At 41.4% G+C, this 18,342-nt stretch overlaps 1 protein-coding gene across 6 annotated transcripts in view; it reads left to right on the top strand.

Moving 5' to 3' along the window:
• The window catches only part of LOC128739213 (frizzled-4), a 109,825-nt gene that overhangs the window by 537 nt on the left and 90,946 nt on the right, over window positions 1–18,342 (top strand). For all 6 annotated transcript variants that reach the window (XR_008412187.1, XM_053834654.1, XM_053834652.1 and 3 more), the window contains exon 2: window positions 549–2,069. Coding sequence is in view for 5 of the 6 variants with exons in the window: in XM_053834654.1 (XP_053690629.1) it covers window positions 1,165–2,069 (905 nt within the window). In the remaining variant the exon portion in view is untranslated. The remainder of the gene's footprint in view (window positions 1–548; window positions 2,070–18,342) is intronic.

The following is an 18,342-nucleotide window of genomic DNA, read 5'->3' as shown; positions in this document are numbered from 1 at the left end:
TACATTCGCCCCTACTTAGCGGAGAATGCTGGGCACGATCGTGTTCGTCGTGTGTGGTTTTAGTGTTGTGTTTTTTCTCGATCTCACAAAGTCGCGGCGAAAAGGAGTGATTCTATAAACATAAATATTTCAGTCTAATCGCTATGCAAACTGGTATGATTGAAAAAGTATTTTAAACAATTTGAGTTTGTGCCGAAAGCAAACATGTGTATAATTTGTGTTCAAGTAAATTGGATGGAAATCGCACATCTGTATGCAGACTAGGTCGCGTTTGAGTTAATGTTATCCAGTATCGAAAGCGATGATTATATCGCCCATTATTTATAAATCTGTGGAGCGTACGTTGAAATGTTGCGATACTTGCGTGAACTAGAAAAATAAGCAAATCTGCTGCGATGTGGGAGTTGCTCAACAGGTGGCTGCGATTCGAATGTAAACAATGTATTTTTCTGATCAGGTTTTACTCATTTTGAGTAAAATTTTCTGTAGAAAATGAGTCAAGTGCATTGACTCAACTGACAGAAAACGTATTAAACATGTTTTTGCAGCAAACTCTGTAAAGCCGAAGGTAAATTACAACAAATGATCGCATAACAAGAGAAGAAAATCAGTGGTAAAGAAACGAGAAGGTTACACAAGAAAAAAGAAAAGAAGGCTCGTGCAAAGCGAAGAGAAGAAAAATTTCACGTTTCGGAGAGCGCATACAGACTGAGTGAGTGGTTATAGGAAAATATGAATGTTATTATTTTTATGTGCTGAGCGCTAGAGAGCTCCTCTCGGTCTCGGATGTTGTTTGCGATCGTTGAAAAAAAAAAAAACCGTGAAAGCGAGAGACGCAAAGGAACTGCGGGTGCGTAGTGGAATGTGTAGCGGGATCACTCAGTGCCTGGTTTTAATTTCTGCCTTATTGGTGATGATGCTTGTATTCTTTACCTATTTGGGATGGAAATGATGTAAAGGAAATAATCATAAGTGGCAGCGTAAATACATCGTGAGTGTTGTTTCTGCACTGACAGCTGTTTGTGAAACGGTTAAGCGAGAACTCGTTTCAATTAATTTGAACACAAGCGAGATTATCCGAAGAAAACATGTTAGACGTATGCTTAGGTTGAAGTATACAACAAAACAAAAATTTAACCAAGACTAGTTAAAACAATAATTAAAATGGAGATTAAATTGCTGCGCAACATAATAATTCTGCTGTTTGTTACCTGCTGCAATGGCGTACGGAGTACGTCTGAATTTTCGGCATTGCGCACGTGTGAACCAATTAAGATTGAACTGTGCCGTGGAATTGGTTATAATGAGACCTCCCTGCCGAACTTGGTCGGCCACGAGCTGCAATCCGATGCAGATTTCACGCTGCAGACATTTTCGCCACTGATTCAGTACGGCTGCAGTAAACAGTTGAAGTTCTTTCTCTGTGCAGCTTATGTACCGATGTGCACACCGAAGGTCCCAATGCCGATCGGGCCTTGCAGAGGATTATGTCTCACCGTTAAGACCCTGTGTCATCCAATTTTGCAGGGGTTTGGATTTCCATGGCCCTCAGCACTCGATTGCAATAGATTCCCAGAGGAAAATAACCACGAGCACATGTGTATGCAAGGACCGGGAGAACCGACGGATGTTGTTATGATTTCCAAGAATGATCGACCTACGTGCCAAGGTTTGATCAAGTCTCATCTGTATGTTCGGTTGAATCGATCAGGTCGCTGTGCGCCTTTATGCGAAGCGGATATCATGTTTGAGCAGAACGAAAAACATTTCGCAGAGGTTTGGCTGACGTCCTGGAGTGTGGCAGCCCTCTTCACAGCCATTATAGCGACTTTGTGTTTGATTCTTGCCACCAAACGATGGGATAAGATTCTGATGCCTCTGGTCATCAGTCATTGCTTGGTCACGGTAGGCTGGGCCGTTCGCTGGCTAGCTGGACGCAATGCAACGGCTTGCGGTTACGATACACAGCTTCCGGGCGTTTCGTTGCTGCTAACGGACGGGCTTATGACTGCACCATGTGCGGCCACGTTCCTGCTGCGTTACTACTTCGGCATGTCGGCAGCTGTTTGGTGAGTAATAAAACCCAACTACATTCATTTATTATTTGTAACGATCTGCAATATGTCATCCACACACTGCCGTACTTTCTGCTGTCTGTTCGTGTCAAAGCGAACAGAAAGTGCACCGCGGCAGTACGTCGGGTAATTACCTATTTTCGGAAACTTAATGTGGGGTACTCGAGAACGATAGTTTACTCTTTCTCTAATAACTTTCTTGGGCATAAGTTACTTGGAAACTTCTTTATCGGTTTCATATTGATGGTTAATATCTAACCAATTCATCTTGAATTTATCGTGTATTTCATGGAAAACTATGGAAGTATTTGCAGCCTGGATGCTGAAAGCATCTAAACTGTGCTACAGAACATACACTTTTAATATCTGTGTTGTTACTGACAGTTAGTCGTTCGCAAAGTGCAGTAAAGTTGAAATTATTTTTTCCGCTAATATGTTTCAAACCGGTATTTTATGGATTCATTCTCCAGGATGTACCGACTAATGACAAAAATAACAGCTTTTCTCTGGTTTTATTAGGGTGCACTAGCAAAAGTGTGTAAGAAAGTTAAATAGCTGTGTACGTACAAGGAGAGCGAGACTAACTCAATGGTTGTCAATGTTTTACACCTTTTCTTCAACATGTGCAAAACATGACGTGATTAAAATGGTTGAATCGAAAATTTTGTTTAGGAATCTGTGTGAAAATATATATGGTAGATGCGCCAGTAATAGTGGGTGCACCAGTAATAGTGGTACAATAATGTTTGTCATTATTTTCAGCTATTTTGGAATCATTTAAATCAAATGGGGGACCATTTACTAAGAAAGATAGACATTCCTGGAATGAAAACATATGTACAAGAGGCTGAGAGACAAAATTGAAAGTTGCCCCGATCAAGATCGGGCACTCGTGGATTCTAATCTTACTAGAATCAAAGCCATTTGATCAGCACAGTAGCGTGCAGTTGGCCAGAAGGATCCCCGCCAAGGGCGCTAGCTCTAGGGGGTACCAAAACCTCTGTAAGGCACTCTAAAGTGTAGCGAAGTAGGGAGTTGTACGAATCATGTATGAAAGTCTAGTTGTTAAAATTAATAAACTTCGAAGGAAAACTGGGGTGACATTGCGATTCTCGTTTCGAGTGATTTTGGTTCGTTTCGCCCATTCGTTTAACGTAGTCGAAACGAACCTAAATCACTCGAAACGAGAATCGCAATGTTACCCCTGATCTAAGAAACGAGAGGGCGCCTAGTCGGGCCTTCACAAAGCCGCCACAATGTCATGTTACGGCTCAAGGAACAAGGTCTAGAATCTAGGTCCAAAATATGATACAAAATCTGCTAAAAAAGTTGGCCAAAAACATGGCCCGCAATTTGGTTTAAATCTTTTACAAAATCTGGAACAAAATTTGATAAAAAATATAGTCCACGATGTAGTCCGGGTTTATAAAGTGGTTTATAATCTGATTAAAAATGTGATCCAAAATTTGCTCCAAGTTAAAGATTTGATTAAAAATGTGGTCCAAAATACGGTTAATAATTTGGATCAAAATCTGGTAGAAAATCCAGGTTTAGTCTAATCTAATCTCTAATCTAATCTCACACTAACGCAGCCAATTCTTGAAGGCATCCTGGAAAATGACGATTACTTGAATCAATCATTTTTCTTGTCAACGGCCAGGCCAACTGCGCAGCATGTACCGCAGAGAGAATTCCAAGGAATCAAGTGGAACCAGAAAAAATATCTAATTCCATTGAACTCCTTGAAATCAAGGGGAAGGAAGAAAGCGTGGACCTCCCGTACCAAAAGCTTCCCGTATACATAGATAATGATTTATTTACAATCGTTGGGAGTATCTTTGCTAATAAAGGTTAAGTGATACTCCGGACCCTCAAGGATGAACTAATGGTATTTACACCAGAAGCCAGGCTGCAATTGGCCAAGGATATAGCGCCTTATTTCGCTCTCTGAAAATAGATTAGTTTGCCAAAAATATTAGTTTAAACCATATAATACTTGAAAATAAAGTCGTGTGGTTTAATGGTTGCCTAAAACTACAATTGTAAGGTTAGGAACTGAAAACCGCACGACCCCGCACCTCCTAGCTTGGCTACTCAATTATACAAATTGAAGTATTTCCAGGTATGGCCACGTGGAGGCGCTAGGTAGGGGCTTGGGATGGCTAGAGCTATGTTGGGCGCTTCTTCCTAGTTGCTTTGCCCATTTCATACCCAATGGTAGAAAATCCAGGTTTAGACCCAAAATCTGGTTTTGGTCCAGAATGTGGTTCAAAATCTGGTTCCACATCTGATCTAAAATGTGGTCCAAAATATTATCCTGATCCTGATCTGATGGAGGTTCAACATTTGGTTCAGGTCCAGAAGCTGGTCCAAACTGTGACGGAAATCTCATCAAAAATGTAGTTCAAAATTTGGTCCGGAATCTAGTTCAGATCTGTTCTTAAATTTGTGACAAAATCTGGAACAAAATTTGATTAAGAATATGGTTCGCAATCTAATCCAGGACCAGAATCTGCATTAAATCCTGATATAAAATCTGGTTCGTGATAATGAGATAAAAAATGTGGCTCAAAACTTGGTTTATATTCTGGTTCAGCTCTTGAATCTGGACCCAAATTTTATTCAAAATCTGGTCCAAAACCTAATAAAAAACTATGGTGCCGAATCGAGGCAAGGTCCACAGTCTGCTCCAGGTCCAGAATCTGGTTCAAAATTTAATCAAAAACGCGGTTTAAAATATTATCCAAAATGTGGTCAAATCTGATAAAAGTGTGACCCAAAATGTAATCTAGAATCTGATACAGCTACAAGATCAAGTTCAGATCCTCTAAGATGTGGTTATCAATCTGGTTTATGACATGGTCCAATTCCAAAATCTGGTCCAAAATTTAATCCAAAATATGGTCCGAAATCTGAAAAGAAAATGCCTACTAAAATGTGGCCAAGGTCTAGAATTTGGTTCAGGTCTAAAATCTGGCTTTAGTCCAGAATGTGGAGCCCAAAATCTGAGAAAAAATGTGGTCCAAAATTTGGTCCTGAATCTAGTCCAAATCTGTCCCAAAATTTGGAACAAAATCTGATAAAAAAAGTGGTCCAGAATTTAGTGGTGGTTCAGAATCTGGTTAGTGGTTGAAAATCTTATCAAAAATAATAAACTGGGAAAGAACACTGATTTAAAAAACGACGGAGTGCTAAATCAGGTCTTCGTCAAGGGTGTCACAATGTCACGTTACGGATCTGCATTATTCAATGTCAAGTGACTTTAGCATGGGTTTATTATCGGGCCCCTCATTACCCTTCCTTCATGCTGAATTCTATATTACCTCAATGAAGTCTCTTAACAGTGAAAAGTCACTCTTATAGTTTAAGTGTACTTGACAGAAGAACGAAGAGTCCTCGCCAAGGATAGCTATAATATAATAGTCCACCCAATTCTTTTTTTACACGGGGGATGCGTTCCGTGTAAAAAAATACCGTGCAAAAATAAACCGTGTTATTTCGAGAAACCGTGCAAAAAAAGTCGTGCAAAAAAAATCCGTGTAAAAAAATCCGTGCAAAAAAAGAATTGGGTGTACTGGTAATTAGGTACGATTGGGTAAAGTAGAGCAAGCTTGAAGGAAGGGTAAGCCCATACACACAAACACGCATAAAATTTAATAAGCATATTGTTCACTAAATAGCGTTTATAGCAAATAAAAGTGCAGTGCAGGTTATATAGCAAGCACCCGGGCGATATCACAATAGATCAACAATACTGGTCGCAGTGATGTGTCCATACAAGAAAAAAAAAATCGGGCACTCAGCTGGCGTACTTATACAATCCATTGGGTCATACTGTGGGTATGGTCCAATGAGGCAGATTGGTTGAGAGGCTCTATATACCTACATCTAGTAGATAAGATCTACAAGAGGGACCATTGATTCGAAAGCAGCAATTACCGAAGTATGACTTTTCTCAACCCGGCATGTAAAATTTTCTCCCGCATCTTGTTCTATAGAATGAGCCCACTACAAAAATTCTTTCGCCGGTATCATTTCGAGCGGGACGCCTCACAACGGGTTGAATGTCTTGATTTTGTGACAGCTCGTCGATAAATTTCGAGAGTACAACTTGCAAATGCTTCATTTGCTAGAGACTCGTGATTTCAAGGGATACAATAAAATGAAATTAGCTATCAAGGGCTATGACTGAACGTGGGTTTCCAACCCACCTAAATGGGCTAATACGTGCTACCCTTGATGGTTGCCTGTCAAGCATCAGGATAGTGATTGAGATACCGGGCTCGTTTGTCAGGTTAGATGGTTTGAAACAAAGTGACATATCAGATCTACTTTTCTACATAGCTTTGGAAAGTACCATTCGAAGTAACTGGCAGGGAGTGCCACGCGGGAGTCGGTGCTGCTGTAGTATTCATGTTCCAGGCCTAGCCTGGTGCCGGACTTGGGGTCCGATTCATCATTCATTGCATTGCAGAGCAGTTTTGTTATCCACTTCTGTACAGCTTTTTTCCCATGTGTGGACTCATCACTGCGACCAGTATAGTTGATCTATTGTGATATCTCCCGGGTGTATGCTGTATGACCTGCACTGCATTTCTTTTTGCTATAATCGCTATTGAGTGAGCAATATGCTTTAATTTTATGTGTGCTTGTGCAATATATTGGGGTTTACCCTTTTTTTGTATGCCAGAAGGGCATTGGGTTAAAAGGCCACTGCGACAGTCTTAATGATCGTCCTTTGTGGCAAGCCCCGATTGCTGTACACAGTTTACGGATCGCTCATACCCATTGATGGAGTTGAGCGGAATAGTTGTAATCCTGTGCCCCAATTCGGTACTACATGGTTTATAAAGCCAATGACCGTTTTGGTTTTGGACCGTTTAGGCTCCATACCTGATATGGAGTAAGAAGGAAACTTCCTAAGAAGTTGTGCCTTGATAATGCAAGAGCTCCGCAATAGCAGAGCAGATGCGCTGAACTTTCAGATTCAGAGTTACAAAAGCGGCAGGTGTCAGATGATACCTTGCCGATATTCTTTAAATGATAAAGAGCGGGACTGTGTCCTGTTAGCCACTTTCCTAATGAGATAGTTTCCCTGATGCCGGGTCCGTAGACTCCAGAGCCTGTGCAGGCCCCCATTTTTGAACCATCTGTAAAAAAAACAGATAGTTCCAGATGGAAGATCTGGCCCTCCATTATTCCACATTGAGCGATCTGTTTCAATCACCTCATATGGAACGTCCATATTGGGCCTGGCTTCCATGCAGTCAGAGACTGAAGTTACTAAGGGTGTCAGATTGAATTCCCGAAGTATGCGAAGATGACCGATTTGGTCACCTTCGAGTATGGTTTTACTCCTTTGCAACCGTAGTGCGCCGAGCTCTGCTTCCTTCTTCACATGAAGATGCAAAGGCAGTAAGTATAGCATTGCCTCCATGGCTGCAGTAGGTGTTGTACGCATGCCACTGGTAACTGTAAGACAGGCCAGGCGCTGAACTTTGTTTAGTTTGGCTTGGGCTGTCACCTCATTCACCTTTGGCCACCATACGACTGCAGCATAGGTTATCCTAGGCCGTGCAATAGTAGTATATGACCAGAAGGCTAGTTGAGGTTTCAATCCCCAGGTTTTGCCAAACAGTGACCTGCATGCCCAGATAGCTGAAGTTGCTTTCTTAACAGCATAATCTAGGTGGGCAGCCCAGTTCAGTTTTTTATCGAGAATTATTCCGAGGTGTTTGACTTCATTATTGAAGCCCAGTCTGACACCATTCAGTATAGGCGGAGTAATGATATGTTTCCTTCGCCTAGTGAATGGTATAACGACTGTTTTGGTGGGATTTACATTAAGTCCCTCTTGTGAGCACCATAACATGGTGGTGTTTAGAGCTCCTTGCAAGCGACTTGACAGTACTGCGTCAAACTTTCCTCTGACGATAAGTACAACGTCGTCGGCGTAAGCAATGGTCTCATAACCAAGCTGTGATAGCTTGTGAAGGAGTGCGTCGGCCAACAGTGACCAGAGCAGGGCACAGTGGTCCAATCAGCGAAATACGTGATCGTGTGATATTGCGCCAAAACGTGGAGTTTTTCTCATATAGTATCTTTAGGAACATTTCTTGGTATAACAAGCCCCTTCTTGTGAGAGAAATCTTTGGGTGATTAATTCCCTTAAAAGTGAGATAAAAAATTTATTTTCTCGTGCATTCAAGATACAGGTTTGGTACTCTCAGCAAAGTTGTAGTAAATATCAATGCAAACAACTTGGTCAAAGACACTATACTTGTATCTCTTCATGGAAATTATCTGTGAAGCGTTATTCGTGGACAAACCCTTTAACACAGTTTTTAAACCCTAACTTATTCTGGTCAACTTTTACGGGTTCATAGTGTTCTAGAAAGTTGTTTATCTTGCTAAAATAAATGTTTTTGTAGAACATTATTATGAGTGATTTTCTGCAGTTTCGGAGATTTTGAGCATTTTTGATGAAAAATAGTACTACTTTGAGCTTAAATATTTTCCAAGGTGGCAAATGGTGGCAGACCAAACAACTCCTACTTAAAAGTACAACAAAAAACCTTTGAAATCAAGTATCAATTGACTGTATCTGTTTGTATCCTCAAAAGTTATAGTTGTTTTAAAAATCCTTCACAGTCATGTTTATCGAACAATTAAAATGTACTTCGGATGCAATAAACGCCATTTTGTTTATGTTGACAATCTCTTTCTAACAAGTTGAGTTACCAGCAATTTTTTAGCCTATTTTCGATTCGAAAATGATTGTAGACTCAAAATTATTTGACGCAATTAATAACAGAAAAGCTTCCAAACAACTAACTTAAGTCTATTTTGTTTAATATCTTCGATTGGTGTCTGTTCAAAAGATCCCATTCATAATGGGCTGGTACCAAATGGCCGAAACACGAATGGTCGAATCACGAATGACCGAAATCCAAATGACCGAATTTCAACAACAGTCACAGAAGACCGAATTTTCTCGGAATGACTTTTTAGTCTATTTAATTAGAAAATACGAATTGACAAGCAGTTAACAATTAACTTTACTCAAACAAAAAATAAAATAAGCAACACATCTTTTTATTGTACTTTTAAGCACGAGTTGTTTGATCTGCCGCCATTTGCCACTTTGGGAAATATTTAAGCTCAAAGTAGTACTATTTTTCATCAAAAATGCTCAAAATCTCCGAAACATTAGAAAATCACGTATAATTATGTTCTACAAAAACGTTGATTTAAGCAACATAAACAACTTTCTAGAATACTATGAACACGTAAAAGTTAACCAGAATAACTCAGGGTTTAAAAACTGTTTTGAAGGGTCTGTCCATGAATAACGTTTCATAGACAATTTCCATGAAGAGATACAAGTATGGTGTCTTTGACAAAGTTGTTTGTATTGATATTTACTACAACTTTTCCGAAAGTACTAAACCTGTATCTCGAATATACGAGAAAATAAATTTTGTATCTCACTTTTAAGGGAATTAATCACCCAAAGATTTCTCTCACAAGAAGGGGCTTGTTATACCAAAAAAATTTCCCAAAGACACTATATGCGTAAAACTTCACGTTTCGGCGCTATATCAAACGATCACGTATTTCGCTGTTTGGACCACTGTGCAGGGGGGAGAAAACTCCTCCCTGTGGACATCCTTTGATCACCGAAATCGTGACCGACGTATCTCCCAATGATGCTGTAATTTGTCTGCTCGAGAGCATTGCTCGAGTCTGCTCGAGAGCAACTTGGGTTCATCGCAAAAATAGGCCGGGATTTCAAAGATCCTCATTGTTTGAAAGCTTTGTACTGCTCCCTTGTACGTCCTCTACTTGAAAACGCATGCGTGGTCTGGACTCCACACCAGCTTTCATGGAACTTGCGCATCGAGCGTGTGCAGAGAAGATTTCTACGCCTGGCATTGAGGGACTTACCCTGGCGAGATCCAAATAACCTTCCGCCTTATCCGGATCGCTGTCGTCTGCTTGGACTGGATACCCTTGAACGGCGTCGCAAACTTCAACAAGTATTACTCGTGGCCAAAGTGCTGAACGGCGACATTGACTCGCCGAAGCTCCTGTCCATGATGAACTTCCGTGCATCGCAACGTGTATTAAGACCATCTTCCATGCTAGTAAACGATTTTCACCGTAAAAACTTCGGCTTTTTTGAACCCGTAGCGTTCAGTGTGAGGTTATTCACTACTATTGAGCATCTGTTCGAGTTCGGCGAACCTTCGCACTTGTTTAAAAGCAAAATTACTAGGTCCAGTGCAATTTGATTGTTATGTTAGTTCATTAAGACAAATTTTGTCAGATGATATAAAATAAAAATAAATAAATAAATAAATTGCTTGAATCCAGCTCATTGTACTGTGGTCGTTTCTCTTTTGACAGAGAGCCGTATTAATTGACGCAAAGGACGTGTTATCGAAAGCGCCTTCAATATCAAGAAAAGCACAAAGTGCCGTCTCTTGATATTTGAGCGATTTCTCAATTAACGTCACTAAGCAGTGCAGTGCGGTTTCCGTAGATTTACCGTGTTGGTATGCATGTTGATTTACATGTAACGGAGAGTTTTTTAAAAACTCATTGCGGATATAGTTATCCGTGATTTTCTCCATCAGCTTAAGAAGCGTTGAAGTCAGACTTATCGGTCTGAAAGCCTTAGGCATGGTTTTGTCTTTTTTGCCAGCCTTAGGTATGAACACCACCCTTACTTTCCGCCAATTCTCTGGGATATACCCCAAAGTGAAACTGGCTCGAAAGAGGTTGATGAGCTCGGACATTATAACACCGTCCGTTTTTTGTAAGAAAATGGGTAGAATACCATCCGGACCTGGAGATTTCATTGGTTCAAAAGAGCTGAGTGCCCAATTGATCGAAGCCTCCGTAAACAATCGGCGTGCAAGTAGAACCGAATCATTTGGCACATTGTGCAATGACCCATTCCACTGTTGCCCGCCTATGTTTTGTCCAGTGGTCACTGTCGAACCAAAGAAGTGCGTGTTCATCAGAACTTCCAGAGTTTCCCTGGTGGTAACAGTGAGAAGGGGTTTACCCTTCCTTCAAAGCTTGATCTACTTTGCCCACTTATTTCTCGCTGCCAGCACTATCCCATATTATAGCCGTCCCTAGCGAGGACTCATTCGTTCTTCTGACCAGTACACTTAACTAAAGGAGGGACTTTTGCACTGTCAAGAGGGTTCCGTGGGTAAATATATAGAATTCAGCATGAAGGAAGGGTAAATGAGGGGCCTGAGAATAAACTCATGCTAAAGTCACTTGACATCGAATGGCCTGATTCTACTTAGATTCGAATCGTATTCGATGCGATCCTGTACAGCTTCCTCTCGCGAGTTTTGGTCGGCGTGTCCTGTTTGTCCCTCCGGACGGTGTCTTTTGAACTTTCTACATATGTAGTCCAGAACGTGTCATTAATTTTGTCACCTTTCTTACCACATCCTGAATCGAAAGGTTGGGTTGTGCTTAAATGGGTAATTGCCATCTAGTTTTTTTCGGATTTGTGGTGCAGCATTTCCTGCAGCTATCATCCTTTCGCTTGATTGTCCGATGATTCTTGAACATTCTGATCACTTGGGATAAGGTTGTAAGACACGATTCCGAGCTGTTCACCGCTCAATCGATGAGCAAAATTAGGATTTTTGAAGAGAGTGACTAAATTTTTTTGAGCTTTTCTTTTGTTTCAAAGATATCATTGTCATCGCAAAATCAGTTTTGTTGCAACTCTATAGAAATAAACAATATCGTCATCAACAGCCTAGAGCCTGCGTTACTTAGCTGTTTCAAGCAGTCGTCTCCATTGAACTCATCGCCAATTTCCCAACCATCTAAGAAGTTGCAAATCTTTTTCCACTTGGTCGAGCCAACTTGCACGTGGAGCCCCCTGTTCCTGATGCCAGTAGGGTTGTTGAAACGATCTGTTTTCGTCGCACTGTCGTCCGGAATTCTAACGACGTGGCCGGCACATCGTTTGCAGATTTTCGCCAGATGTACGAAGGCAATCCAAGCAGTGCCTGTAGCTCGTGATTCATACGCCTCCGCCACTCTTCGCTTTTAGTTTATACTTCACCAAATATAGTCCGTAGTACCTTCCGCTCGAACACTGCAAGGACGCGTATGTTCGTAGAACTACCGGTATAATACGGGGTTAGTACATTGTCAACTTCGTACGGCGACGTATGCTTCTTGATCGTAGCGTTTTGCCAAAGTCAAAATAGGCCCGATTTCCCGGTTGAATCCCGCTGGATCTCATTACTAGTGTTGTTATTCGCAGCCATCAGCGATCCCAAATACACGAACTCGTCTGCCACTTCTAGTTCGTCGCCGTCAACAGTTACCATCCGTGGGAGGCATGCGTTTGTTTCCTTTGAGCCTCTTCATTTCATGTATCTGGTATACGACGCATTTATTTTCAGCTCAATCTTTCTAGACTCTGCTTTCAGTCGGGCGTAGATTGCTTCCGCCATCGCAAAGTTTCTAGCTATGATATCAAAGTCATCTGCAAAGTCTAGAAGCTGGATATCCTTGGTGAAAAACGTTCCCCTTGTTTCGACGCCTGCTCGTCGAATCACCCTTCAAGAGCGATGTTGAACAGCATGTAGGATAAGCCGTCACATTGTCTCAACCCTCGCCGCATCTCGAATGGACTCGAAAGTGTTCCAGAAACGCGCACGTAGCATATCACTTCAGGGTAGCTTTGATCAGCCGCATCAGTTTATCCGAAAAACCGTTCCCATGCATTACTGTCATCATAGCTGTTCGCTTTCGACTGTATCTTATGCTGTTCTGAAATTCAAGTAAATATGATGCGTGGGCACTTTGTACTCCCGACATTTCTGGAGGATTTGTCGGAGAGTAAAAATTTACGAATACGAATTCTCTTGCTATTGAAGATAGACTACACAACAAAAACTGGGAGATCGCCTTGCAGGCGGCGTTGACCAGCGTGATGCCGCGGTAATTACAGCAATCTAGCCGATCGCCCTTTTTGTAGATTGGACAGACTACACCTTACATCTACTCCTCCGATAGTTTTTCCTCCTCCCAAATCCTTGAAATTATTCGTTGCTTGCGGTCCTTTGCCATTTTTGTAGAGTTTTGCCGGGAGTCGGTCTTTTCCGGCGGATCTATTATTCTTCAGCTGACCAATTTCTCGCCGGATCTCTTCGAGATCGGGTGCCGGCTTGCTGTTGTCGTTTGTAGGCACTCCAAGGTTAACTTCCGTTGCGTCTCCTTCTGCTATATCGACGTTGAGATGCGCATCGGAGAACTGCTTCAACCTATCGACCCCCTCGCGCTCGTTTGTGATTAGATCCCCTTCCTCGTTCCCGCATATATCTGGTTTAGGTATGTACGGGTTACGAGTGTGGTTCACCTTCTTGTAAAACTTATGCGTGTCATTAGCCCGGAGTAGTTGTTTCAGTTCCTCGCGATCTCTGTCCTCCTTCTGGCGCTTTTTCCTCCTCAAAATCGTGGTCAACTCATTCTGCGCTCGTCGATACTTGGCCAAATTCTCTCTGGTGGATATGCTTAGTTAGTTTTTTCAAGCTCTTTTTTCTGTTTATGACTTATTGGCATTCCCCCTTACCAGTCATTTCGGGCGCTCGAGGTTTCCTCACTTAGCACCGCGGTTGCGGCCTCATTGGCTCCCTAGAGGAAGGCAGAGCTTCATCCAGTACAATGGCACGGATCCTTCACATTTTCTCGCCTTTGCGATAGATCTCCTGCAGCCTCACGATGCCGAGCTTTCGGGGTTTTAACTGAACGAGCAGCACTTTGTCGCCACCCACGAAATTTAGCGATCTGCAGTACCAGGGACCATTCCATGTCCCTATTTCATCGCCTTTGTTCATGCCGAATGCTCCGAGTAGAATTGTCTTGACTCTTTGGGAGCATCCATAAAGTACGTCACGCTTATAGTAGGAGGGGGATTGACCTAATCGTGACGAATTCTGATGTATGGGAAAGGGGGGCATGCAGTTGTTTATTATTATTCCACGTGGACGCTAAAGGAGAGCGACTTCGAAGTTCTCGGGTTTCCTATATAAACTGGAGTGTCGCGCTGGCAGTAGTTCAACGACGTGTATAAAAACTTAGAGTAAAACGAGCTGGCTACAATGGGCTGCACGCATAGCAAGAATACCGGATGAACGAAGAGAATGTTGGAGTAGCGAGTTTTCGGCACAATTGGAGAATAGCAGTCTGAAACCGAGTGATCTCCACATCACTTCTTCGACTTCTAGATTCAGCATGCGATAGTCACGGAATGCGCACAAGTGTTTTTACTTGTGGGGCTGCCCAACCTTTTTGTGGCTCTTACAGAACAGTATTAGTGTGAAATTTATTCCATAATAAAATTGGATCTATAGTTTTGGAATAGATTTTTCACGCAACCAAACATATATTTTTATTAATTCTGCAAATTTCCTGCTGATGGCCAGATGACCCCCAGTGGTAAATAAGCCATTGATGTTTTTGAGATGACGTGTACTAGGAAACTTAAATAATAGACTGCAATTTTGCATTATTCACCAAATCATTATTTATGATCGCGAAAAAACACAAAATTTAAACTTTTACCTTTTCTCAAATGAGTTTTAACTGATCTGCTTCAGGTTACTATTAATAATATGTCTATCAACGTTTTCGCTATAAAACTCGATGAAGTTTGCTATCAAGAACGTAACTTGCAGGCACTCACTCTCACTAATTATATATTCACGGCGTTTATGTTTTTTAAATCGATTTTTATTGATCACCCTATTTTACCACCAACATCGATCGTTATGTGAATCCGTTTGCCGGCATTCATAGTCCTAATCCGGAGAGAGGGCGTAAAAAATCATAGCATCGATTGCGGATTGTAGCAAAAAGCAAAAACGGTCGTCAAATTGATACCGTAAGGTATCCATTTTTTGGTTGTTGGTATCTTTTTGAAATTTGACAGTACTCGAAGGATATTTCACAAAACGATATGTTGAGAATATTACTTTATTCCAAGTGACAGAGTTCCCTTGTGACCGGTTAAGGGGAACCTTACGGTAGCTGATTCGCAGTTTGAAGGACATAATTCACGGTTCGGATTTGCGCTTAATGCGTAAGCATACAAACAAGCGACGCAGACCACGGCAATGGCGACGGCGGCGACACAGCTGGATACTGATTCCAAATGGTCCCGGTCACTGTCTCGTGAGTTCGCCTTTCAAATTTATTTCGTTTTGATGAGGTTTGTTTGCCACTTGTGTCAACGCGGCTTGGACTGTTGGATGTTTGGTGTTTGACGAAATGATTTTTCGGTAACTGATTTTTTTTCTGAATAGTTTAGTTGGGTATAATAAATAACTAGGTATATTAGGAACACAATGTCTAAGTACTCAATAACATGAAGAAGAATAGGATGTTTCCATTGAATACGTAGGTTCTATTTGGCAGTATTTTGAGACGAAATAGTCCTAGGATAAAATCTCAGAAATAAAGAAAATAATTGCTATCTAATTACTAATTGATTTACAAACAAGAAAACTTGAATTTTATTAAAAATTATAATATTATTTAAACTACAATGCAAATAATTAAAATTAAAATTTATTTTTCTATTTCTTTGTTCTAAATGTGTAAAATTTCCGTACTTTTTTATGAACGCGTGAACTAGTAACACAAGCTTAACTGGGTTGGCTATAAGACTCCTTTATTTCTACAACTTCCTACATAAGAACACTGGCTGCGTAACACGATACATAAACCCAAAGTCGCTCTTGTATCGTCGGCTTTTCACATTCATTCCGTTCCTGTCTGTCGGAATTCTAATAGCATAAATTAAAATAAATAAACTTCAACTCCTTTTCCTTTCGGGCCGTTTATTCCGTCTTGTAATCTGATATCTTTCATAACGACGACGAAGACGGCGTCGACACGACAATGTAACACTCAAACCAGGCCAGCCCGTGCTGCCGTCTGGTATGGTAAGGCTGCAACTAGGTTTAGGTTCTACCGCCTGCTGCTGCCGTGCGCCGGTTGGAAGGCAACTGCTCGTCAAGTGTGACAATTTGTGTGATCGAACCGCTTTGTGGTGCACTTCTAGGGCTGTGTGTTCCATAAGCGTGTTCGATCGTTTCGGAACTTCCGAAACAGCAAAGAATGAATATATTTCATTACGACTGTGGAAGGGATAAGCGACGTACTTTAATCGCCAACTGGTTTCACTAAATCGTCCTCCTTGTTTGTGTTCAAATCTTGAGTAAGTGCGACGTTTGAAGCTTTTTTCAATTTTCACAATATTTTCAAAAGCTTGCATTCAATATATTTAATATTGGTTCATCTTATCATTTTGACAGAATTATAAGTCACATGTGTCACATAAAAGTGTTTTCGGAACCAAATCTTCATTTCATGATGGATTTATCACACCAGCTGGCCGGGTGTTTCTGAATTGCGTCCGTTTTTTTGGTTCGTTTGTCCTATAGTGCACTGAGGCAAAACTGTGTTTTTCGTGGGGTAAAAGTTTCACGATTTGAAAATTAGTTTTAAGTTTTATAACAACAAAAAATAGCTTTTTATACAGGAAAAATAGTTTGTTTTTGTAGCCCTAAATAGGTCTGTTATCGAGGGTCATCTAAAAGATCCACATTACTGACACTTTTAGCGATATGATCTGTTTCTCATAGACGTTGGAATGCTTATATCAGCAGACCTGATTATTATCACTCGCAGCTTTCTAAGTCGCAAATAGCAAAACTTACATGCTGCACTAAACTAGGTTATGGACTGGAAATGAGACTGAGGCTGAATATCTGAATATCGTTTTCTTGTTCGACTTCTTCAGTCGAATTTCACCTTCCATTTTAGGTACTGGTTTGTTCCATTAGTTTCTTGTTAGTACCAGATAGCTTCCTTGCTATTTTTTTGCTGGGAAACACGAAGTACACCATCGGCGATTTACGGCTAGTCATTGTGCCGTAGATCAATTTACAGGGTGCCTTGTAAGGGAAGGGAAAAATGAAGATCAGACCGAACGATTGGTGTTCGAAAAGAAATCCATCACGTTAGCTCCGCTTCGGAGCTCTCAATAGGGCATGGAACGGCCCGCGATGCTCTTTAACGCTGCCGCAGGCTGATGTTCGCTGATTAGCGATAGGGTAAATGTGCTAAACGTTGACAGCATAATGGTTACTGAGGTGATTATCGAAAGAAACCCATGGGTGAAGCTGGGATTTAACCATTCACCCCATCAACAGTTCGGAATCGAGCGCAGAGTTAGAAGAAAAGGCATAAACGAGAGTTTTATAAATATGATGGAAATCAATCAAATATGTAAATATATAATTTTGCATTCTGCAAACGGCAAAAGCGACGCGGCGGGAACAAAAGACGCCACAAGATGCAGTGCGCTTTGTGCTCTTCGAGCAGACAGTTTATTGCACCGTATTGCCTGTCCGCGCAAATTGATCGGAAAGTTGGATTTCCGAAGAAAATGCAGTCTCGTTTACTGGTCACCTCAGTGTGAATGTACGCACGCGGTGAACGTGGACGCCATCAGTATGAACAATCGACAGCAGCGTGGCTCGAAAAGCGAAAAGTTGTTGCACTATAGCACGACGGATACATTCCCGCATTATCGCTCTTCTTTCGCGAATGTTGCTCACTTGCCAGTGGGAAGGAAAGGCATGTAAACTTCTCTTCAATAGGTGGATAACGAGCAAGGATCAGTACACAGGAATGCTGAGTACCGATTCCAGTGCGTTCTTCCAGTGGTTTTGCCTCAAATGGGAGAAGGCGGCAACGTACTGGAATGTATCTCCGGCATCCCGAAACCGACTGTAGTTAGTGGATTTAAATTATGTTTTCCCCGTTCCCGCGGTGCACTGTTTTTCTGAAGTCAGCCTTACTGATCAGTGTGCATCGTTGTACATTGTACGCTGATGATTTATGGAAACTGAAATTACGTTCTTGTTTTCGCGCTGAAAGAGATCGATTGTTGTATTGATGTAACACTTGGCTGTTCTCCGGGGCAGCGAAGGAACGTACCGCAGACAATAATTGGTATTATGCGAAGAAGATGCTGTACAATAGCAGCTCGTTTGAGAAATAATCTCATAACTGGATGTGCATTAAAAACGAATTGGTGGCGAAGAAACCAGTCCTATAGTTTCGTATAGGATTTTTATGTGTCGAAGTAAAATTGAATATCAGTTTTAGTTTATAAAACACAGCACGAAACGAAGTCACAAAACTA

This window comes from Sabethes cyaneus, chromosome 3 (assembly GCF_943734655.1).
Source record: "Sabethes cyaneus chromosome 3, idSabCyanKW18_F2, whole genome shotgun sequence".
Lineage (NCBI taxonomy): Eukaryota > Metazoa > Arthropoda > Insecta > Diptera > Culicidae > Sabethes > Sabethes cyaneus.
The sequence above is the reverse complement of the archived record's forward strand: the minus strand, read 5'-3'. Positions and strand labels throughout refer to the sequence as shown.